The 25483-nt window shown below is 40.7% G+C and overlaps 1 protein-coding gene across 26 annotated transcripts in view; it reads left to right on the top strand.

The window, feature by feature from the left end:
* BAZ2B (bromodomain adjacent to zinc finger domain 2B) overlaps positions 1 to 25483 on the top strand; it is a 192019-nt gene that overhangs the window by 147081 nt on the left and 19455 nt on the right. For 20 of the 26 annotated variants that reach the window (XM_083492845.1, XM_083492830.1, XM_083492832.1 and 17 more), the window contains 12 exons: positions 1483 to 1548; positions 2541 to 2585; positions 2857 to 2883; positions 4150 to 4215; positions 10644 to 10784; positions 11685 to 11939; positions 13963 to 14177; positions 14671 to 14745; positions 18160 to 18403; positions 19958 to 20020; positions 22017 to 22161; positions 23816 to 24489. In XM_083492845.1, coding sequence (XP_083348971.1) covers positions 1483 to 1548; positions 2541 to 2585; positions 2857 to 2883; positions 4150 to 4215; positions 10644 to 10784; positions 11685 to 11939; positions 13963 to 14177; positions 14671 to 14745; positions 18160 to 18403; positions 19958 to 20020; positions 22017 to 22161; positions 23816 to 24489 — 2016 coding nt within the window. The remainder of the gene's footprint in view (positions 1 to 1482; positions 1549 to 2540; positions 2586 to 2856; positions 2884 to 4149; positions 4216 to 10643; positions 10785 to 11684; positions 11940 to 13962; positions 14178 to 14670; positions 14746 to 18159; positions 18404 to 19957; positions 20021 to 22016; positions 22162 to 23815; positions 24490 to 25483) is intronic. The other 6 variants (XM_083492837.1, XM_083492825.1, XM_083492826.1 and 3 more) reach the window with 2 other exon arrangements.

The raw sequence follows: 25483 nt of genomic DNA, 5'->3' as shown, positions 1-25483 counted from the left end.
GTGGAATATGCAAGGAAGAGTCTGTTAGAGGAATTCATCAAGTGTTGTATCAAAGTGTCATACTGTCTGTCATTAAAAAAAAATAAAAAATCCTAATCCATCCTTAAACTATGGCTCTAAACCTGCAAATTCTTAAGTCTGGCACATCAGCAAAACCATGTGATCATGCACATTTTAGGGAAGCGCATGCATCCTGGATATCCATGGGAGTAGTAGCTGTGTTTGACCCAAAACAGCAAAGTGTTCTGCAGCACATAAAAGATGAACAAGTTCAAGACTTGGGTTCATTTTATCATGTGCACCAAATTCATTTTACATCTGATGAATTGGACTTCAGTAATAAACACATTAGTGTATAAGTACTCTTTGGGATTCTTCTGGAGCGTGAGATGTACCTAAAACACTGTGGGTTGAATCCAGAATTTCTGTGAGCAGAACCCTGCAGGTGGGATGCTCCTGCTGGAGAAAGGGTTGGGAGGGGAGGGGAGGTTATCAGAGATTCTGCCTTCTCTCTGCAGCTCCTTGTGTCTTCTGAAAAATTTTCTGGAGGTTTGAGGGACTGAACAGAACATGGGAGGTGATGCTAGAGAGTGCAGGAGGAGGGGGAATTGGTGAAAATCGTCTTTTTTCCTTGCTCTAGCAGGAGCCTCCACGGGATTGCAGCCCCATCTGCAAACGGAAGAATCCCTTTGCAGAACATAAACTCTGGACCCAACTCTATAGGTGCAAAGTCAGAAAAGAGAAATAAAAAGATTTGATTGAATTATCAGAACAAGCAACAAGGATTAAGAAAGCACCTTTGAAGCTGACATTTGAACAGCATGTTTCTAATCTTAAAAAGTGTGCATGTTTATACTTTCAAAAGATTTCTTAGTCTCTGTTTTGTAAACAGTTGGTTTGTATAATGTATCCATGCCATGTATAAAGTATGTCAGAGGGAATTTAAATTTAAGATTTCTATTTCAAATCTCAGTTTCTGATCTGTCTGGCAACAGATTTCTTTTTATTCTTAGTTGTCATACTAGTTCTTTAATACATTAAGCAGGGAGTAATGTTCTGATAATGTGCCAGTAAGCAGTTCCTTACCCCTGGCTTTAATTAAGTTCTCGAAATTATGTCTACAGATTAGGTATACTCAATCACTAGAAAGCTTTAAATTATCAACCAATGATTCCCCCCCCACTAAAACCCTGCTATTTTAGAAGAAAAGTAATGAAAGTTCAGTCCTCACCAGTAATTTTACATTTTCATTTTGATATATAAAGTGTCCCTTAATTGTACATTTCCACTCCCTCTACCACCAAAACTCATGAGTTTTTCACAATGCAGAACGTACTGAGGAAGAAATCTGTTATGATGTACACATTATGTGTGGTATTGTTTCGCACCTTGTGAGGCATGAAGCTTTTGTTCTAGTCTGAGATTACTTTCAAGTTGTAGTGGTGCCATTGCATGACCTTGGGACCTGTTTTGCATGCACAGGCAAAAAAGAAAAAGAAGGAAGAAGCAGCAAATGCCAAATTATTGGAGGCCGAGAAACGAATAAAGGTTAGTTTAGATAAGCACCAGAGTTTTTATCTTCCGAACACACACACACACACACACACACGACTGTATGATTGAACACATAAGCCAATGATATTGTGTCAAAAATGTAACAGAAATAGATCGCCAGAACGTATCCAGTATCTCTTATTCTTTATGCATATGTGTCTGTGTCTCTGTATGTTTTGTGTACATGAAGTGTTTAGAAAAATATCACTACATTTGTAAGCTTACCTGATACACAGTTTGTGTGTATGTAGTCAAAAAAAATCATTGAAAAATGCATGTACTAGTTTTGGGTATTTTCTTGGGGAGCAGCACCGATGGTTTAAATGAAAAACACCAAGGCCAGTGTACCAAAGTGCTATGTTCTATCTGCACTGCACAACAAGGATTTGGGGGTTTCACCTTCCCAACCCCTTAGTTTAATTTCTGTCCCAAGCAGTGCGAACCCCTCTTTCAGGTCAGATGCAGCATCTGAGAGGCTGTAGCAGGGACAGGGTCGGCTACTCTTCTTTGTGCAAACAGAAGCACATGCAGCTCTTGGGATGGATCCTGGTTTGAGTCCAGATTTACTGCTCTGCTCATAGAAGGAGCTGTGCATTCACAAAGGACCCCTTGCGTTTCTAACCTGAACTCGGGTTCTTTCTGAGAACCAAGCAGTAAGTTTGGAACCAGGATTTGGTTGATAATTGCATACAACTTCTGTGTTGCATAGAATATGAAAATCGTACTTGATCATTGACCTGCAGCATTTGGAAAGCATGTAATCTTACTCCTGATCTTGACATGACTTAATATTCATTCCAGTGCCTCTTCCATTCATTCTGTTTTCAAGGTATCCAAAACGCTGATTCAGGTTATTATAGGGGGGGGGGGGGGACGGGACAGAAAAGTGGGGACTAAAAACATGAAAAACCTACATGATGGTGGGGGGGTGGGTGGGGAAAGATTCATTTATCATATATTTGATTTTCTTTTTTCATGTTTTTAAGGAAAAGGAAATGAGAAGACAGCAAGCTGTTCTTCTGAAGCATCAGGTTTGTACCGAACACTTAATGAGAAAAATAAATGCTATTTTAATGCAATATAGCTAAACTATTTTGGAGGGCAAATCTTCAAATTTTCTTTACTTTTTAAAAATATATATATTTTTTTAAAAAATATTTATTTCTGCTTAAATGTTTTCCTTCACCTTATGGGTAAATTTGCTTTGCTTTGGTATTGGGAACTTTTGGGGGATTTATAAAGTGGTTTTTTTGACTCTTTGTGATTTCTGTTTCATAATATTGTGCCAACTCTTTCTACCAGGAGTTGGAGAGGCATAGACTAGATATGGTATGGGTATGTTTATTTTTGTACATCTAACACCGCATTGTGATTTGGTTGTGATATGGTTGTCATAGCAATGCATAAAATGTAGCACTGGCTGCTGTCATATTACATACTGCTGCATGGCTTTCCAGCACAGTGCATTGCATACATCTGCTTGTCTTGTCTGTAAAAGCAAAACAACACGACTTACCTTATTATATAAATTGACCCCTATGACTTCTATGCAAGGCTGCTGCCTTGATATCAGGGTTATTGTTGCCATAGTACTAAGTTGGACCGCAGTACATATTTGGAGCCAAATTTAAAAAATTATGTGTTTGGCATATATTAGGTTTTACCAGCTATTTTCACTAGGCACCTTCTGCATTTGATTCTGGGAATCCTATTTGTTTCATTTTTCAAACGAAATTTTGTTTTTCAAAACTTTTAATAATACCGCACAATTGGGAATACTTAGTCTGAATTGGATTGAAGAGCATGCTGTCCTTCATAATGCAAAAAAAAATTAAAATAAACCCACATTATCTTGGTCCGATAATGAATCTTGAAGTTTTGTACTCTTTTGCATTGTGTTTTAGTCCTGGACTCAACACAATATCCTTAATTTAATCTATGGTGCGGCTTCTGTGTCTTACCTAAGCGCAACAGTAAACATGATCAGCTTATTGCATTCTTATTTGTGTATGACTAGTTTTATCTGAAACTAGTTTTAAAACTGACAGCTTGATTTCAGTCCCCATCGACTGCATCCTTAATTTTATATTCAGAGATACATATTTACTACCAATATGTAGTCAAAATGCTTTTTATTTTATTTTTTAAAATTTAAAAGAAACACTTTTGATTACTTTTCAAAGTATCTGCATTAACAGTCTTCTGCTTAATTGGCCACTCCATTAGTAATTGCAGGCTTTCCGTTATAGCAGATGTAAGGTAACTGACCTGTTCCAGCCAACCATTATGCTTTTTTTTCTGCCAGCTTCTGAAGGAGCCTCACAACTGACCATAAGTAAATCTGTATGCTTCTGTTTTACACTGTCTCCATGTTCATCGCTGTACCTTTTTTGCTTTCAGTTGTCCTTGTATTTGCTTTCTAAACCTGAACTAAAACATGCACAAACTTGGCTATTCTCGTCTTTTATTTAGCATATACCCCTGACTTGTCTATTAATGCTAAACATGTCCTGTTGAGCTTTTTGGAATTAAAAAAAAAAATGTGATGCCTGAGGTGGGAGTACTGCTTTGTTCTGATTTTATCTGCTCTAATAGGAACGGGAAAGGAGAAGGCAGCATATGATGCTTATGAAAGCTATGGAGGCACGCAAAAAAGCTGAGGTGAGTACAAAACTCTGAAACGGGATATTATTTTCCTCGTTCTTTGTACAGGGGAAAAAGGGAAAAAACAAAAATAAATCACAATTCTGAAATGGGGTGATAGCCCCCCCTCCCTTGTTCTTCGCATAGAAGCTTTTCCCCGTTCTACAATATATATATTTTTTAAAATCGGAATTGATAAATAACTTCAAGGGCACAAAATCATCTTATGTTGAGTGGGGAAAATGTATTTGCTTCCTCTGTGTTTTGCAGTTAGGTCATTTCATACTTCTGAATTTTATGTGGCAAAATGTGATTTTATTTCTCCCCAAGTGTATATATAGTACTTTCCATTAGGTTTGTTGGTCTTATTTTGTGGATTCTGAAAACTGCCATAGTATGGAGGTAACTATTTGGTTCATTATGCAGATGCATTGCCCGCCTGCCTGCCTGTGTAGTCTGACCTAGTATGCAGAAGAGACAAGGCTTGGCATAGAACGTACACAACACTCTCAAAACTATGGGGTCCTAGACCTGATGTAAAAGCATTAGAATATAGAATATGCAACCTTAGAGTAGCGAGGAAGAAGCCTTTCACCAGTGGAGGTTTTGAAAACCTGCAGCTGATCACAGGGGTCACTTACCTATATAATGTAAATGAAAGCAATTTGTAAGTTCTAATTAATAAACCATGTAAAGTTTTTGAACAGTGACACTGGAGACATGAACTATTTATAAATCATGGGGGCAGATCTACCATTGTGAATAATATTCCAAAGCAGTGTTTGTTTTTCTCATCCCCTGCACCTGAGGAATCGGACTATAACTCTGGTGGGTTTTGCCATCAGCATTTCAGTAGGGTATGGCATTTTCTTCCCACCTTACTTTCAAAGCATCATGCTGTACTGTACCCTTCTTTTGTCCTGATTAATGTAAAATTAATGAATCTGTTCCAAGTTATGTATTGCAGTTTCTCATGCCCTCCTTCGTTAGATACCTTATATCCTTCAGGATTTACTTTTAAGCTCTTTTAACATTCTGTCAGACCCTTTTGAAAGGCAATCTCAAAGGACAAGGGATCTTCCTTTCTAAATCGAGCATGAGATACAGTCTCGGACAACACCACCTTCACCAACATCCCCCATCCCCCAGTGGAGGTAACCTTCTATGAGATAGTGCCTTATGAGATATTAAATCAATATCTCAAGTTTTCCAGTTGCAAATGACAAATAACGAGCAAAGTGAAATGGGATAATTATTATTTATTCCATCGTTTATCCACCCTTCGATCCCAGGGTGGTTTGCAATAAATCCATTAAACAACAAAAAATCTCGTTTACAACCACAGAAGCAAATAGATAATAAACATCAGGTGTGTCAGCTTGGCCCCACAACCATGAGTGCCCAGGGCCATGGTTGCCATTCAGGATGCATTGCCATAGCACCAAAATTTGTGGGTGCCTGGCTTATTTATGGGGAATTTTATGGGTGCTGGGGCACCCAGGGCCCCAGGGAATTGGCACCTATGATAAACATTAATTAGAAAGCAATCTAAATGTGTTAAAATAACAGCAATACAAACCATATCATAAATGTTGCAGTGGTCCTCATAATAAAAACAATCAGCTCTCTCCAGAGTGAAGGGGCTACTCACACTCCCTGGAGAGAAAATTCCATTGTGCTGAGAAGGGGCAATCTAATGGCACTGTACATCTGACTATGCCCGCCAGTAGGACATTCACTATGGCCTCCCTTCTGTATTGGTAGTATCATGAGAAACCATAGACTATTTGAGTGGTTTATGGTATGGGCTGTGTTGCCATGATTATATTTTTTTCGGGGCTCTCCTGAGTTCTCTTATTTTAGCCATTAAAATTCCAGACAATAGGAAATACAAACTTAAATTCATTTTACTTGCATAAAACCGCGTAGCAAAATATTATCATTATGCTATAGGTTCCCCCCAACCCAATTCTCAGAGGATCAATAAACAACAAAAGGTTGTTAAACATGCATTTATCACTAAGCAGCTCTGTCAGCAGTTTTGTAGGCAGTCATAATATGGGAGTGTATCTCAGGTTTCACAAGTTGTCTAATAAGCAGTTTGAAAGCAGAATTAAATTCACAGCACCCGGGTGATTCTTGCGCTGTGGATATTCCATCATTGCTAAAGATTTATATTACCTCGTTTCCTATCGAACATGCCGTGCGGGATTCCAGACCTAGTTTTACTTAACAAAACCCATCTTTCAGTTTTAAGTGTTCTGCGTATACACTTTGACCATTTAAAATCAATAAAATTGAGTGTGAGAGCCAAGAATGTTTTATTAATTTGAAGTTGGTGTAAGTAACACTGCAGATGATTAAATGTCATTTCCCCAGCACAATGGTGAAAGAATAGCATGACTTCAGGGGGGGAAGGAGTACAGTAAGACCTGCAGGTTGTGCGTAGCCAACAAATGTGTTTTCCTGAGCCTTTAAGATGCACAGCACCTTCTTTGAGCAACACAAAGAAGTGGCACTATTTATTTGCAAGCCGAGTATTTTGGTAGTCAGGTAATATAAATTACACTGTAGTCCAATCGGCGTGATTCTTCTCTGCCCAGTGTGCCCTCCTGTAAGGTATTGAGGACATGCACAAATGCACCAATAGATTGCATCTATTGCCCAGACTCTCCCCATGACTATTCCCCCCTGCACACTGTACCTTTGCCATGCAATATTTCTTTATACGGTAGATCATGGAAAAGCAAGATCTACTGTGTCTCATAAGCCTAGGAGCCAACTCCCAAGGGGCTGTGGTTGCTTGGGAACCCACATTTATATAACTGTGGGGGCCGGGCACCCACAAAGTACAGTGGTACCTCAGGTTAAGAACTTAATTCGTTCCGGAGGTCTGTTCTTAACCTGAAACTGTTCTTAACCTGAGGTACCACTTTAGCTAATGGGGCCTCCCATTGCTGCCGCGCCGCTGCTGCGTGAATTCTGTTCTCATCCTGAAGCAAAGTTCTTAACCTGAGGTACTATTTCTGGGTTAGCGGAGTCTGTAACCTGAAGTGTCTGTAACCCAAGGTACCACTGTATGAGAAAAGCCGGCAGAGGGCAGTAGCTCTCCCTCCGAGGGAGAAGCAGTTCAGCTCTGCCCTCCGCAGCCAGCCAGCAAAGCACGCTTTCGCCTGGGGGGGGGGCGAGGCTCGGACATGGATTGTTGTGGCGGCGGGCACCCACAATCCTGAGGGCAAGATGGCACCCCTGCTCGTAAGCATACACCCAGTGGCCTGGACCCCATTGTCACAGCCACTATTGGGCAGAGGGTGGAAATATCATAGGGTATGGTGACGAGAGAGATCCCGTGGTGGAAGAGCCACCACTTCCTAAGTCCTCCTGGCTCAGTCCAGTTAGGGCGGAAATTTGGGGGGGTCACATTTTTGGGCTTCCCCCATTTCCCCCTGCTATTGATATTCATGAGAGAGGAAATTGCTACAGCAGCTGCAGAGCTAGCATAGTATTTTGGCCTTTTTAGGAGAATGGGGCGGAGGGCGAGGTGTTTGATCCTGTGGATCCTAGACCTCAGTACCCTGCCCTCTTTCGAGCCTTACTGCCAATGGCATTCTACTGGTGATATGTTTAAGCCTGTGGAGGTATATTTAAGACTGTGGAGCTCTCTCTTTCTTGGCATATATACTAGCCAGGTTGAAAGCCCTACTGACAAAGCTCCTTTCCACTGGTATAGTGATACCTACACTTGTCTTAAGGCCCATCAGTTGGTTATTAACTAGCTTTAAAATTGCCACCATGTGTTATTTGTTTGTTGATTTTGTTGATCCTATATCTTTGTTGTTGTTGGTTTGATTATTCTATATCTTGATGCTGTTTTTCTTAATTTGCTTTGGAAAGCATCTTGGGATAAATGTTTAAAAGGGTGGTAAATACACACAGACACACACCAACATGCCTGTTTCTGCAATGCACCCATGGTTTGATCTTCTGTCAGGCTGTCCAGTATTTGTGGGGATTTTTTCCTTTTGTATCTGCCTTGTGTAAACTTCTGCTTTATTAGCGTTCTTTTATTCTCCTTGTGACCTCCAGTATTCCCTTGTATCTTAAAATTTATGCCTTTTAAATTTGAGTGCGAGTCACTGTCGCAGAAAACAGATTCTCACTTTTAATTAAGCCCAGAACAAAAATCTAAGGTACCCAGCAGCATCATAAAAGGCAAAAAAACATTGACCATATACCAGAGGTAATATTGCAAATGCACTGGCAGAAAGGGTTTACAGTCATAGATGTTGTAAAGTTTTATGGCAATTGGTCAAAGCACTCCTTTGCATTGCCTATATTTTTCCATAATGCTGTGTTGTCTTAAAACAAACAATATAATTTTACATTCCTCACGGTAGATACCATCCCTCTGGAAAGAACACTTATTTTCCTGCCCTGCCCACCCTCCACCCCCCGCCTGTGTAGATAAAATGAACAAGTTATTTGTGTATTTTCCTCCTCTATGGCATTAATAATACGTTAAATCTATGAACGCACTCAAAGTGCCTCATTTTTATTATTTAAATTGCAGTCACCGGTGAGTAATGTTTGGGCCCCTGCTCTGTGGTTTCCATGAAAATTGCTGCCCCCCTGAATCTGCTATTTGCCTTGTGAGGGACACATAATATGGGCAAGAAAAGGCAGTGCAGTGAGAGGAAGACTTAGCTGAACAAATATTTTATTCTGCATTATTTCAAAAACCACAATATTATATGGCCACCTGCAACCACCTCTGTAAAACCACCTTAGTAAAACTTAGTAAAACCACCTTAGTAAATCTTCTCAGCATCTGTCAAATCAAGTAATTGTTTTAAAATACATATTTTTTTCTATACCGCCTGGTAAGAATTCATTTGGTTGTATTTCACGAGGCACTGATTCAGATGTCTTGTTTAGTAAAGTCTATTCCAATCTGCTTGTGTCTGTTCTAAAGCAGTTTCTGGGTCTCATTCTGCACAAATATTTGTTGCATGTACTTCTGCCATCTTTCTTGTGGCTTTGTGGAGATCTGTTAACGGCTGATAGTTGCCCATACGACTAGCTGGAATCCTGGTAATATGAAACGACATCCCCCCCCCCATAAAAAGTAAATTAAGACAGTGGCTTGGATCCTAACTCACAGAAAGGCCCTGTCCCACCTCTCCCTTTCCTCTACAGCTCCCTGCACACCATTGTACCTTGGAAATACACTCCTTCAGAACAGGGTGCCATCTTTCTCTAGGAGCTGCAGCAGAAGAGAAGATTCTCTCCTCCCTCTGCTGCCACCCATCCATTGCACAAGAGCATCCTGAGTATTTCTTGTGTTTGAAGACTTGTCTTCTTTTGGAGCAAATCTCTGGGCATATATCCATGATAGATAGCCTCAAGGGTTGAAAAATCTGTGCACCTCCATGGTGCGTAGCAAATACTCTCTTCCTATTTTACTTAAGGAGCAATCACTCATTTGAGTACAAGTACCATGACGCTGTGGTCCAAACCGTAGAGCTTAGGGCTTGCTGATCAGAAGGTCGGCGGTTTGAATCCCCGCGACGAGGTGAGCTCCCGTTGCTCGGTCCCTGCTCCTGCCAACCTAGCAGTTCGAAAGCACAGCACAGCAAAGTGCAAGCAGATAAATAGGTACCACTCCGGCAGGAAGGTAAATGGCGTTTCCGTGCGCTGCTCTGGTTCACCAGAAGTGGCTTAGTCATGCTCCCTCAGCCGGCTCCCTCGGCCAATAAAGCGAGATGAGCACCACAACCCCAGAGTCGGCCACAACTGGACCTAGCGGTCAGGGGTCCCTTTACCTTTACCTTTTTTCTCTCCCTCTCAACCACAGTTAGTTAGTTAGTTAGTTAGTTAGTTAGTTAGTTAGTTAGTTAGTTAATCTATTCAAAAAGAAGAGGTGCTGAGGCCCAAACTTGCCCTAGTCACCATTCTACACAACTCGGAGAAACCTCCATAATCCTAAGGATTTAGGAACAGGCTTGGGTTCTCCAGTAGTGAGAGAAAGGCACTCTTAAGTATTCATGAGACACTTGTTTATGTTATTTACGTACTACAGGATTAATTCATGACATTGAAAGCACATTCCAGAGCTGACCACTACTGTGCAATGGCAGAAATTTAGCATTGGACAAGTCATCTGTATACTGTCTCTTTAAAGTCCTGTGAGGAAAATGGATGTCTCTTGCAGAATTGGGCATTTGCTTGAAAAAGCAGTATTGCAGATCATCTAACCCTCAGGATGGTTCTTCCTTTTTTAAAAAAAGTTGGGGTTTGTGTGTGTTGCCTTTTATTTTAAATCCACATGGTTTAATTGCTGTAGTGATTATTAAGATTGTATAACTACTGCTTTTCAAATTCTTAAATTGCTCCTTTGTAAGTAGAATGTGCGACTTTAATTTTCTATCCTTTCTGTGCTATTTAAGGAAAAGGAGCGGTTAAAACAAGAGAAACGTGATGAAAAGAGATTAAATAAAGAGCGTAAACTGGAACAGCGAAGATTGGAATTAGAAATGGCTAAGGAGCTAAAGAAGCCTAATGAAGATATGTGCTTAGCAGACCAGAAGGTAATCAGAATAATGTAAATTTACTTTTTACTTCCTTGCCCCTTTTTATGTTGCTCCTCTTTTCCTTCATCTGCCATTGTTACAATAATTAATTTTTCTTACTGTGGCTGCCTTTCCAACCATTCCTCTTTTACTTTAGATTACTTGATAATATTATTTCAAGTGTGGTCTAAAGTGTGGTAATTCTAAAGTAAATATTAGGACAATGGTATTCTTTGTCTTTTTTATTATTAATCAGCAGTGGACATTTGAATGTTTGGACCTCAGGTGGCCTATTTAGCAGACTTTTGCCAAGCCAGCTCTTTTAGAATTCTCCAGTAGCCTCTATTATGCCTCTTTAAAAGTTTTGCATTGCAGCTATTTCCGTCGTTCCTGCTTGTGTGCTTTCCAAAGGCAGCATCCGTTGCCCCACTGTTGGAAAAAAGACGTTGGATTTGAAAGGCTTTTAGTCTGATACTGCAACTTTTCTTATCTCTCTCTCTCTCTCTCTCTCTTTCTGGATTATTAGTAGTGCAACTGACGTAGGGCTTCTGTTTGCTTATTTTGCACGATACCTCAGGAAAACAGTACTCTTAAGAGAAGGTTGTGTTTCCCCAGAACTGAAACTGAAATTTATCTGCAATTGCATTTGTATTGCAATAGTGTTTATGTACACAGTCTGGAGAACTTTAATTATGGGTCAGCATAGAAATACCATTCATTAATAATAATAAATATATGGTTGCTGGGAAAATATGGATGTCCTGTCCCCCCCCCCCCGAAGTAGCTGCACTATTGTGATTTGGAGTGTGTGAGTGTCTTTAGGCACTAATTGGGGTTTATGTATTTATTTTTAGATTTCTGCCTTGCATTAGCTTTGCAAGCGGTTTTCATTCAAGGTGACACTTCTCTGTTTTCCAGCCTTTGCCAGAGTTGCCTCGCATCCCGGGCCTGGTTCTCTCCGGAAGTACTTTTTCAGACTGTCTCATGGTGGTGCAGTTTCTACGCAACTTTGGTAAAGTCCTTGGCTTTGATGTGAACCTGGATGTCCCCAGCTTAAGTGTCCTTCAAGAGGGGTTGTTGAACATAGGCGACAGCATGGGAGAAGTACAAGACTTGCTTGTGAGGCTGCTCTCTGCTGCGATTTGCGATCCAGGACTGATAGCAGGATACAAGGTAATGGATACTCTTTATGGTAACTTTGGTGTGAGACAGGGGGAAAAAATCCATGTCCCAGTTTTCACAAAGAGAAGAGGAGGATATAAATGTGTGTCTGGGCTATACCACTTCAAAATTCCAGATTTTGTAGTAATTGAATGCTCTTCATAACAAAACATAAATCCCTATACATAAATATGGGGGGGGGGGGGTAGAGACCCTTTCGTGTCAGGGAAGCGTGAGTCCCTGGAACCTATTCTATGTGCAAGGGTTTTATTTTATTGTATGGAGGAGCATTCGGTCATCGGAGTCCCAACTATATCCTGAAGTGGTACTGCCTGAAAAGCAGGTTTAGCTCTTCCTCTGCTGTCAAGCACTGCATCAGGGGCATCTTTAAATGACAAAGTGTATTCTTATTAGACCTGCAACAAAATATTACAGTGTGCAGGTGTCCAGTTTGCTATGCCAGCCAGCCATGCTTTCTTCAAGGTTACTGCATTCTAGTTCTACCCCACCCCCACTTAGTGGTTTTTTTTTAACAATATAGTTTTAAAAAAATATATTGGGGTTTCCCCAACCCTACAGGCCCTCAAAAAAAAAAAAAAAAAAGAATTGAGACTACTGTTGGTTTGATTACATTTTATCTCCTTGCAAACTTGGCCTGCAATTTACTAAACTACCAGTGAGAGCAAGAAATTGAGGAGAGCTCAGCTGGTATGCTGATCACAGATAGCCTGCCAAAGCCAGCTGAAGTGTAAACGTTTATCCAACAGCGGCATGGTGGGGCGGCGGGAAGGAGGGATGCGGGGAGGCAAAGTGGCTCAGGCCTCTTCCTGGTCACAGTGATGCTGTGGGGTGGGATGGGGTGGGATGAATGCGGGGGTGCTGGTGCTGCCAGTCCAGAGCTCCTCCTCCAGCCTCACTGCTGCCTCATCCTGCCCTGGTGAAGGGCAGTGGCATCAAAGGGAGAGAGCCACAGCCACTTACCCTCCACCCCCCTTGCCACTGCTGCACTTCTGTTATAAAACGAGGCTACAACCATTTGCTCACTTAACCCTATTGAAGTCAATGTGATTTTTCACCCAAGTCCTGCTTGTGGACTTCATATATATATATATATATATATATATATATATATATATATATGTGTGTGTGTGTGTGTGTGTGTGTGTTTGGCCTGATTCAGCGGGGCTTTTCTCATGTTCTTTGATCTGGGGCAGCTGCTTTCTCTGCTCCTTCACCTAATGCAGTACCAAGAATCTAGTGAGTGTTGTGGGTACAATATTCCTAGTTGTTTAGTTTTCTGTAATTCACACAATTTCTGGGCGTCAGATGTCATCAAAGAACAGATTACTGTTTTTATTAACCGTTAAAGGCAATTTCTGCTTTCATCTCTGGATTTCAACAGGGGTGAGTATAATCTAGCTCTTAAAGCCTTATAAATCCATTCATCAAAAGTTATTCCAGACATTGCTTTATAAGCTTGTCTCTTATCACTAAATTGGTTTCATATTAAGGTTAGGATTGCAATCAAGAATTACCTAAATGTGTTTTTCAGAGACTTTCCTTTGAGCAGCTGTCCCCTCATGTGACCCATCAAACTGGCTATTAAACTCATGTTTTTGTTTTTAAATCAATCCCATGTTTTACAAGCCAACGAATGAAGCTGTTGTCAAGCATTCATCCCCCTCTTCGCTTCTTTCCTTTCAGTAACGTTTGCACAAACCCCCAAACTGTTAAAGTCAACAGGAGGAATGTATAAATTGCTTTTGTGTTGGGAAGGAACTTTCATTCAAAAAGTGTATGCATATTAATATAAATAACTACTTAAATTTAAAAACCAGCTTCTTGGCTCTGCGAGCAAACTGTGGAGAGGAAACAAACTAGCTAAACAAATAAATAAGAAATTTGGGGGTGTCAACAATGGATGGTGGTGCCCCTGGCTTCTGCCTTAGCGTTATTTCCCCTTGATTTCAAATAACAAAAATGCATTTATGCTGCCATTCTGAACAGTTATTTTATGAGCACACTTCTTTCTCAGGCAAAAACGATCCTCGGGGACCATTTGCTGAACGTTGGCATCAACAGAGACAACGTATCTGAAATTCTGCAGATTTTCATGGAAGGCCATTGTGGGCAGACTGAACTCACAGAGAGCTTGAAAACCAAAGCTTTTCAGGCACACACGCCGGCTCAGAAAGCCTCTGTACTTGCCTTCCTTGTTAATGAGTTAGCATGTAGCAAAAGTGTTATAAGGTAAGTGCCTTGTGCACGCTGTGAATTTTATATTTCGATTCTGGTAACAAGAAAATAAATAGCAACAGATCGGCAATAGTTTGCATAAGGTGTATTTAAAGGTTTGAACCTCAAAACCTAGGGATGAGAAACCTGTGGTTTTCCAGACTCCAACTTACATGAGCTATCATGGGCCAATAATCAGGGATGAAAGTTGTAGACAGACAACATCTGAAGAGCCACAGGTTTGTCACGACTGTTCTAAATACTCTGTAGCAGCCAGGTAAGTGTTATCTAATTATCTATGGCGGGCTGGCTAATGAAACCCTGTCAGGGCATCATGCTTGTTTACCAACGTGATATTTTAACTAACCAACTGTAATATTTATTCATGATACAAGTAATATGTAGTAGGCCTATGTGTATAGTGAGGTGCCCTTTGAGACTTTTTTTTAAATAGATGATATCATTCAATTAATTATCTAAGTAATTAAACTTTTTTCTGTTTTAACAGTGAAATAGATAAGAACATAGATTATATGTCAAATTTAAGGAGAGATAAGTGGATGGTTGAAGGCAAACTTCGGAAGTAAGTGATATTTCTTTTAAATGTTCCAGTATTTTGCATTCATTTAAATTTGTTACACAGAGTAGTTCCAGAGACATGAATCGTGTGATATAAAGAAAAAAACTTTTAGTAACTCCCATTATTAAATTAAGATGTGAAATTATTTTTTAAAGGCCCATGGCTTATCTTTCACAATCCATTAAAGACACATGAAGTTTGGTGGATTAGGAGGATTCAGAATGAGAAGAAAATCATTTTGCATTTTTTTTAAAGAAGCAATATCACTTCTCATTTGAAGATGTCTGGAGCTGTCAAATTGTTATTGGCATTAGTAGAAGCTGATTGGAACTTTCATTCTGCAAGAAGATTTGCAGGGCCAGATTGTTAATCCCTAATCACCTTGAAAAACTTGCAAATCATTCATGTAACTAATTAAAATTACCTCAGATTTTGCTATATAAACTGAGTATTTCCTGTGGTACACCTAGGGAATAATTCAGTTACTGAGGTAATCAGTATCTGTTTGCTAAGCATAAACTGTCAAGTTTTTAAGGATGATAATATATGCCCCCTATTTTTCTCCATTATGCAAAACAAAATTCCATACAGCAAGTATAACAGCTCCATCTACCATAGAATTTTAAGTTGAAATGATTGTGAATCGCAGGAGGTTTGCATGGCCATGTGGGTATGCATAGCCAGGCTTCATTTCCTTTTCCTCAGTCGTTTTTCTTTCTTGTCTAGCAAAGCAAGGAGTCCTTACTGAGTCCTTGGCTTCCAATGCTTGTGTCTCTAATCCTTTTTCTACCTTCCCCTCCTCCCTTAATGCACCTCAGAAGAAAGAAGGAAGAAGTAAAGGAGAACAACAGGAGAGAAATAGAAGAAATAAAATGAGACTTAAAAGAATTTCAGGAAGAAAAATATGTGAACTTCTGCTGATAGTAATGGCTCCCAATTCATGCAGGGTTCATGGTTGTGTCTGTGGGGGCATGTCCAATCATTAACTTCCCTATACTATATAAATTCCATCTTTCTGTCCCTGGGCAAATGAAAATTGGATGTTTCCCAGCAGCCCACTTTGGGAAAATGCCTCCTTGTTGCCTCTTACCTCAGGGGCAACTTTAAGTCTTCTTTATCCTGTAAGTACTAGATTGCTGGGTGGGGTGGGGAGTTCATGGTTCTCTCATTCCTTTGGCTTTCCTTTCAAGAAGTTGGCAAACAATCCTATATAAACATAGCTTTTTAAAATCTTTCCTTCTTAGTTACCATCATCCTTAGCTTTCTCCTCACCCCCGCCCATCATACATGACAATTTAATTCCTTCCTTCCTTCCATCTCCATTCATTCTTAACTGTCGTGTGGCTGAGCTGAGGACTCCTACTTATTCAACAGGAATTCCCTTTGCAAGTTGGTTTTTACCTCATGATCACTACCTTTAAAAAACATTCTTGCTGTACATCTGTTGAAGTCTTGCAGAGAAGTATTTTTACTGGTCAGCTTTCAGACTGCGCTCCCCTTCTGAGACATGACTTAGAATCATAGAATGGTCAGAAAGTTCATCCTGATGTTTAGTGGGAATCTCCTTTCTTCTAGGGACCCTCATTTGTGTCCTGGATGCTATAGTGCTCCTTTGTACCTTTACATGTTGTCTTCAGTCCTTAGTTTTAGCAGAAGAAAAAACTGTTATTTTAACATTACATTCTGGCTCTCAGTCAACTGATGGCATAGTTTGTATACTTGCCTCTTTGCCACAAGGCAAAATCTGTGTACTCGTAGCTGTTAGAACTCAAACAAACAAAGAAGTCAGCAGCACCTATTTAGAAGACTAGAATAATTCATACTGGGTTGCCCTTCACATCTGAGCTACCTAAGCCACTATGCCGTGATCTCCTAAGGGAATTAAATATGCATTTTTTAAATTAATGAGTTTTGGAGTTCTAGATTAAAAAAAATCTTCAAGTTCACTCTCCAGTCCTAAAACCTGTAATCTCAGCCTTAAATATTCCAAGAGCTATGCCAGTGCAAGACCAAAAATGCCACATCAACTGGTTCTGCAATAACAGTGATGCAGATGTTTACACTTGAGGTGCCTACATTTCTTTGCATGGACTGATTTTTTAAAAAATAAAATAAACAATAAACTGTAAGCAGCTTGACTGTCTGCCAATGATAGTCTTTTTCTTTTTAGTTCATATTTTGGACTGGGAGAACAGTTTATTAAGAACTGTTTATTAAGAATAGCTAAGAATACTAGGCCATCCTTTATTCTTTATTTACACTTTAGAAACTGATGAGACCCTCAAGCTTGTCTCCTTTTTTAAATCATAGGGTTATTCATGGCTACTTTTTAAGAAGCCAGCCACACTGCATCTTTTCTACTTGCTGTATGGAATACTGTTTTGTTAAGGCAGGAGAAGAAAGGAAGAATAAGAGACGGCAAAATTCATAGCAGCATCGGTTTCTCATAATTTACCTACTTTTGCCACCCTGATTCGTAATCTCCCCCTTTCCTTTCCTTTCCTTCCTTCTAAAATCCTTCCCTTTTCCAAGCACACACATTTTCATATCTCTCCAAATTCCGTTATATGCTAGAATGTTACAAATGGATATTTGGCCTGGCTATTAAAATACCTCCTAGGTTGTTTCAGTATATTTGCCTGATAGATTCCTGGTAGCTAGAGCTATAACATCTGCTGTATGGGATCTTGTTTTGTAGGGTAAGAGATGAGGAAGGGCTACTACAACTGTACTTACTGGTATGTAAGTTTATTTTGTTTCATAAAAAAATGAAACTCAGGCTTCTACCGCCCAAGGTGCTTCAAGATTAGCCTCCTGCATAATGCTCTTTCCTGCTTAATTATGTGAATTAGAATACAGACACTTGGGGAAAGTTTTGTGTTCAGATATTCCACAGTCAAATGTAATGCTTATTCTCACCTATGCGTAAGCCAATTTTTATAACCTTTCTAACACGAGTTGACTTTAAAAATGTACATTAAAAAAGGAGATGATGTAGATTTACAAATGGATGAAATGAGGAACACAGCTAAAGAGTTGCTTCTTCAGCTTATAGGAACAGCTGTTGAAACCTCTTCTTGTCCTGGAGTGCTATATGCAAGATTTTGTACATGCAGTAAAATTCACAACAGAGCTAAAATATTCAGTGAAGGACTAAATTCTATTTTGAAGAGCCAGAAGCTTTCTGTATCCTGAACATTCACGTCAAATAACAGTTAAGATTTTTCGTTTTGCGCCAAGTAAATATTCATCTCAGATAGGAATCCATGTTGGTGAACTACTTTTCTCATGTGCTGAGCCAATGGTCGCAAATAACAAGGCAACCTAAAATTGCTAAATAACAGGAGCCTAAGCAGGAGGAGTTCCGTATGCTACAGCAACATTTGGTAATACGATTTATCTGCCGTGTGTTTAAAGGCTTAGAATCATTCATGCCAAGAAAACAGGCAAGAGAGATGTTACAGGAGGAGGTGATTTGGGAGAAGAACAGCATTCATTGGGTACACCCACGCCAGGCAGAAAACGGAGACGGAAGGGAGGAGACAGCGATTATGATGACGACGACGATGACTACAGTGATGATCAAGCTGATGAAGATGATGAGGATGATGAAGACAAGGATGACAAGAAGGGGAAGAAAGCAGATCTTTGCGAAGATGAGGTGATGAATTCTAATGCCTACTCAATTGCTTAATCCATATGTTTAGGTTTTAAACCAATTTTAGCCAACGTAGTGCCCTCCAGGTGTTGTTGGATTCCAGTTTCACCATCCCTGATCATTGGCCGTGCTTGCTGAGGACTAATGGGATCTGGAGTTCTAAGTGTATTTGGAAAGCGCAGCACTGAATACCCCTGAAGTAGCCTTTAAAATAAATCTAGTTAGAATTCTGTGGATTAAAAGAAACTTTAAGAGTGGCTGCATTTTTATTCTAAAAGTGCTAAGAGAGCGTATAATTCCCCGTAATTTACTTGAGCACCTTAGAACCATAATTCCATGAGGCATTTCTAAGCTAGGGCCAAGATACAAAGAGCTGCAGGTTTGTGCTAGATTTTTTTTGAGCAGCTGCTTTCGAAACTTCCGTCAGTTTTAGAAGCTATTTGCTGGGCTGCTGTTTGGGGGCAAGGGAGAGCATGAAGCCCCCTGAGCTAATCTCATTGTTCTTTCAATCCTGGCCTAGGTTCATTTTCTTCTTAAAGAATTCCAATGTTTCTGTCCATCAAGGAAAATTTGCAAACCATAAAATTTAATCAGTCTTTATTTTTAAAGTGTCAATAACAGTAGTACGGCGTGTGCTTTGTATCAAATTTATCTCATGAAGTTGCCTTATAGTTTCATACAAATGTTGAAATACACTTCAAAACTCTCTCCGAAGTCTTATAGTCCATTATTGACTTTGAGAAAAATGCTTGGAATGAACTTTCAAGGTGCATGGCTTTTTTTTTTTTACAAAACCTTGCTAACTAAATTATATTTTAGAATATCTTACATCCTTGGGCTGCAGTCCTCAGGTGAATGCCAAAGGATGGAATCCAAGAGTATTGCTCACCGAGGGACCACTAACTAGCAATTTCAGTGACAGCTGATAGAGTACTAGGATAGGGGCAGATGGTACTGGAGGGGATGAGTTGGGACTGAGGCACTAAAGGGCTCAAGGCAGTGGTGGTTCCTCCGGTTGAAAGTCAGATGCTACAATTGTCGTGTGTATCAAAGTTCTATTCTGTTTGTTTTGAAATACTGTGAAAGGAGGTGGAGTCCGTTCGGTGTGCAGATTTTGACATTCCATTCACCAGTTCAGCAGAGGAGGAAAGAGGGCATCACACGAGCTTTCTTAACTGTATTGCCCTGTGTAGAGGAGGGTATGTTTTTAATAAAAGTACTGTGGCCATTTAGCACAGCATTCCATCCTTGCCCAAGTCATCAGTCAAAGCCCTGAGTTTTGGGGAAATACAGCCAAGGCTTGTGAGCCAGTGAGGTCTTCTCTGTAGCCTCAGCATACGCTGCCATACCTGTTCATCTGTCATACCTGTGCCTGGCTAAGGGAATTAGGGTGTGTGAAGTTGTTGCAGAGATTAAAGTTAAATACATGTCTTTGTTAAGCTTTAGTGATTTTTAAAGGCATATCTCATGAGCCTCTGATGTTACAATAGTAGCCTATAAAAACCTGATTAGTATACATTAAATAATGCCCTACCACATTTTGTTTATTGGTGGTAGGATGATGGGGACCAGACAGCAAGTGTGGAGGAGCTAGAGAAACAGATTGACAAACTGACTAAGGTAAGCTGCCTCCGTAAATTAAAAGTTTGCGCCTTTTATTTAAGTGTGCATTATTTAGATAGCTGACAATTTCCCCTAAATAGGTCTTTAGTATTCATTTGAAATAATTGGAATTAACTGCATTGGCTTAACCAGGGTCAACCTTACAGTGAGACAACAGAAAGAAACAGAATGGGTCAAGTATGGATTGGGGGAAGAGAAGGGTCATTAGTATTAGGTGCAAAATATTTAAGACTAGCCCTGGACCTGAGGGTACTTCCAGGTGGGGGCTTAATATTGTAAAGTCACCATTCAGATATAATGAATGATTCATTGCCAACAAATTTCAATTGTTTTCCTTACTAGATTTTCCCCAGAAGGGGCAAATCTGGATTAATTTGGGGGCAGGGGGTTTATGCCAACCTTACCTGGACACTCTGGAGAAAAATGTGCATTAACCGTCCCATAATAAACAGCTGCCTGGAAGCATCCTAACTTAATCTAAACCTATGAGAAGAAATAAAGAGAGTTCAGGAATGCAAGGCTCAATCTAAATAACACTTTCCTTCTTGGCTGAGAAAGATGTGATGTTGTGCTAAACCAGGGGTATTGAAAGAGTGCTACAATAAAATGATTGCACTGTGCCGCTGTATAATCTGCAGCTTTTATAGCATGACTGATAATGCCCTAATCTGCCATATGGACTACCAGGGAGTCCTAGTGAGCATGCAGGATGTTACTGAACTACAGCTCCATTCATCATGGTTGAGGCTTGATCTTGGGTGTGCTGAACCACTGCACCTTATAGCACTGATAGTGGTCCTTGTTTCATCCATCTTTCATGTGAAAGTCAGCTGCCAGGATCAAAAGAACTGTGAAAACAGTTTGTGAGCCAAAGAGGGCTTTAGACTTGTTTTTTTCGAACAGCAGACCCAATGCTGCATAGCAAGCTGTTTTTGAAACTGAGGGGAGTTGCTTCCTGACCCCTGCGGTAGAATGAAAACCCAATGGAACTTGGGATCAGACAACGGGCTGATTTCCTGGATTTCCTGGTTAATATCCTTCCACTATTGGCCCCCAACGCTTGGTTTGCAGTAGTGCACATCCACAGGCCTGATGCATATCCAACTCAAGCAAGCAGCACTGTGTTGTGGGTCTTGCCTCCAGCTCATCCATGCTTCGGATGGGTGATTGTCCCTGACCAGCTGTTCTTGTCAAGATGAATGATTTGTGTTCTATCTCAACTTCCTTGCTTCAGCTAAAGCAGGAACGTGTCAGAATCATGACAGCACCAAGAGTTCAGGCACAACTTGGTTTATCTGTTTATTTTTATTTCAGCACTATTTATTTATCAGAGTCAGTTGAAAGAGCTCATTAATTTCACATCAGCAGCTACAGTATCACCTTGGCCTGGCTAGTTTTACCACTGCGCACACATGCATGCACACCCACCTGCCCACCATTTGTTGTGTTGCACGATTAATAAGATTTCATCTGCTGTCATGCACTGAAAACCATTGGTCCTTTTGTTCGTAACAGAAATACAGAAGGCAGCCTTGCAGAAGGCAGCTTTCAAGCTGGCTCAAATCTGTCTGATGAGATATTTTCAGGGGCGGCGTGTCCTGTTTCGCTGCTTGAGGTGAAATTGGAAGTGCCATGCTGCCATCACCAGCACCAGCATACCTGCTCTTGCCGCTCCCTACTCCACCTGCCCTTCCACCTCCGCCAGTGGCAGAGCAGAGGGGGCACCTGTGGGGTGCTCCCTCAGGGGCTTCCGTTGCTTTAGGTGGCAGCCTCACCCCACACAATGGGATCGTCTGGCCCTGGATACTTCATAACCAATCTGACTCTGGTTTTCTAAAGGGTAGGGGCAGGCAGAATCAAGGCGTGGTTTCTGAAATAGCTGAAAACCTCAGGAAAGTGTCGCCATCTGTTCAACGTCCGGCTAACCTTTTGACTTAACACTGAAGAAAAAACTTTGTAACCCTAACAGTGCCTTTCTTTAAAAACTCAACAGCAACAGAATCAGTACAGAAGAAAGCTGTTTGAAGCTTCCCATTCTTTACGTTCAATGATGTTTGGCCAGGATCGTTACAGGCGTCGATATTGGATTTTGCCCCAGTGCGGGGGGATTTTTGTTGAAGGCATGGAAAGTGGAGAAGGTAAGGAGGTAGTTTTTGGATTGACTAGGGCTGGATCTAGACACATCAAAGAAGCATTTCAGTTGAACACGTTGCAAACTTTTGTATGAAAAATCGGGTAAGCAAAAAACAGGACTCCACAGCGCCATCTGCTGTCACAGTGTTAGAATGCATAAAAACAACGCATGCAAAGCGTTTTTTCTTTGCCAGTGTAGCTGAGCCCTAGATCATTTGAAGGTTTTGCTCAGGGTTTCTCCCTCAGCAAGGGTCTGCCCAGGATAAGCTATCAATAAGGTCTTTGGTGTCGCTGCAGGGAAAATTGCAAATGCTGAAGCTTCCCATTGGAGCAGTCCTTCTGCGGGCTTTCTCTGGTTCACATAGTGGAGCATTGTTCTCTCACAGCAAAATAACCGTACATAACAGTATGTTGGTGTGGTGGCTGCCAAAGCTTACTGCCTGATGGCTGGAGTACCTATGAGTGTCTCCACTTTCAGGTATCTACCCAATCCATTGTTTTAAACTTACTGTGGCTATGTTTCTAGCATGATACCTTGGGCACACGTCACTGGAAACATTGCAGGGGAAGCAAACACTTGTCTTATGAGATGCTTGTATCTTAGCAGCCACACATAAAGATGGAATCTAACTAGGGACAGCCTTTGGGAAATGGTGTGGACTGAATGGGGGCTGCAAGAACATCAAACTTTTATTCCCTGTAAATCTGCTCCTTTTGCAAATTACTCTTACTGCTAATGCCTAGGTGCAGCACCACCACCACAAAGGATGAACACTTTAGAAACTGCTGAGAAGAAGGCACAAAAGATGAAAGCAGTGTTATCTTCCCCCTCAAAGAAAAAATAATATTTCAAATTTTGCAGAAAATGCAAACACCCTTGCAGGTGTTAGCAGTCATAGACCGTAAACACTGACCTCCACTTATCTGTAATTATGCAGCTGTACTAAGTGATGCAGAAACTAAGCGAGCAAATGGTTTGCCGTGCAGAGCAGTTCCTCTCCCTGCTGTCGGTCTGCTCCTTTCCCTGCCACTCTCCCTTTTCTTTTGTTCTTTGCGAAGATTCTTTATTAATGCTTGTTGACACATGGTAAAGGGCTAGAAGAAGAAGAAAAGGGAAATTATGGGGGTGGGGGTGGCAGATTCCTTCCTTCTGAAAAAAAAATAGGCCCTTCATCTTTTAAGCAGAGGGCTAATAAGGTTTCTGATTATATGTATTTCAGAATACTTAAATATGAAAACCCCAATCCAGAGAATCATGTCTGTGAATGGGAAGCAATTCCATACACAGATCTATTTTGGTCTGCCAGGAAGAACTCAACATAAATGTGGTGTACATTCAGATGTTACACATCCACATTGAAACGGAGAAGATTCTGGTTTGCTTCACATTTTGGGTCAAACCCACCCCTTTGCCTTAGGCCTGTTGGTTATAAACTTTCGTTTACGACAGTTGATTATGAGATAGTTGGAAATACTACCCCATTTCCAGTTCAAACAGTAAATATTTCTTCCCATTTTAAACCTCCTTTGTAAATCAGGAGTACGTTTTCCAAATAGGTGTGTGAAGGTAGCTGACAACATTGTTTTTCTAACAATTTACAATTAACAGAAAGGTTCCGTCGTGGATGGTAATTTAATGAGCATTTTCTCTGCATACAGGTCTGGAGGAAATTGCAAAAGAAAAAGAGAAGCTGAAAAAGGCCAAAAGCATTCACATCAAAGAAGAAATGTTTGAGACCTCGGAAGAAAAATTAAGTTGCTTAACCACAAACCAGTGTAATCAGAAAGAAGATCTCAAAGAGAAGGACAGCACGAATCTGTTCCTGCAAAAGCCTGGCTCTTTTTCAAAGTTGAGCAAGCTGTTGGAGGTAGCAAAAATGCCTCCTGACTCAGAAATTCTAGCCCAGAAAGCCAATGGCAGTGCAGCAAATGGGTGCTCATTGCCTTATCAAAATAGCTCCAAAGCCTCACTCTGCAGCCACCAGGCCTCTGTATCACAAAGCAGTGGTGAAAAGTCAGATCCGAATAATCTCTTTAATTCTGCTTCAACTGGACCAGGGAAATTTTACAGCTCCCCATTAATTTCAAACGACCAGTTGTTAAAGACTCTTACAGAAAAGAGCAGACAGTGGTTCAGCCTTCTGCCTAGAACTCCTTGTGATGACACATCCATTACCCACATAGAGTCACCAGCTGCCGCTTCTTCTTCTTCACTAACTCCTCATTCGCATCCTCCATCCAAGTCACCCTCACCTGTCCCATCTCCAATTATTGGCTCTGCCTCTTCCCCCAGTCCAATGGGATTAAGCCCATTTGCGTTATCACCTCTTCAGGTAAGTATTAAATTGTAGCTTTAAAGTGTTCAGTCTTGTATTCTTCATACCGGCAAAATCCAGTGGCTCCCCCCCCCTTTCCAAATTGAGGTGAAGAGCTGCAAATTAAGCGCCATATTAAGGGCCATATTAAACTAAATCTTTGCACTAGCCAAAGCCAGCACAACGATTCCCACCAGTGCAGCGGGTCTTTCCCCACTCTCCTCCCCTGCACACCCCCTGTGCCCTCGCTAAATCTGCTCCAGAGGGTCAGGCGAAGCCCCAGAGCAGCATAAGGAATGGAAGGGAGATTGGTCCATCAGACAAGCAGAAATGCCTGCGCTGATGGAACGATCTCCTTACTGCTACATTGAATGCAACTCTATGATGTAGGCAGCTATCAGTGTTAAGGTAAACTGATTCTATTAGGAGTATTAATCTGTTAGTCGAAATTATGTGATAGAATTATAACATATTCTTCCTGCTCGATCAATCCATGAGCAATTTACTGCAGATGGTGTTCTCTCCAAGGATTTTGTGGGCATGTGGAGAGAGGAGAGGAAACAAAAGTCCTGTTGCACCAGCAGAATTACATGTGCTGAGCTTTGGATATGACCCTAAATCTCATTGTGAGCATCCCCACAGGAGGAGAAGGGAATGGGGTCGCTCGTGCAACCTGAGGCTCATGCACATAATGTTGCATCTAAATCAGCTCAGTTTGTTTTATCCAGCACACAAAAACTTTTCTTAATGCTGGATGCATGAGATGCAGCTGCAGTTAACCGGAATGGGAAGAACGTTAAAACAAAACACCATATATAGGTGACCATTCTGGAAAGAGGAAGAGTTCATGGCAAGATTATTGGGGGGGGGGGACTTTGCTTATGGGCAAAATTCTGCATGAATGTAATATGGTACTTTAAACTGATATCACTAAATATTGATTTTTTTAAAGCATGTATGGCAGTTTTATGGCTATTATAATAAAATGAGCAGTAATATTTTTTTTAAGTAC

This window comes from Podarcis liolepis (genome assembly GCF_965112155.1).
Source record: "Podarcis liolepis genome assembly, chromosome: 1".
Lineage (NCBI taxonomy): Eukaryota > Metazoa > Chordata > Lepidosauria > Squamata > Lacertidae > Podarcis > Podarcis liolepis.
Note: the sequence above shows the minus strand (reverse complement) of the source record. Positions and strands in the feature narration are given on the sequence as shown.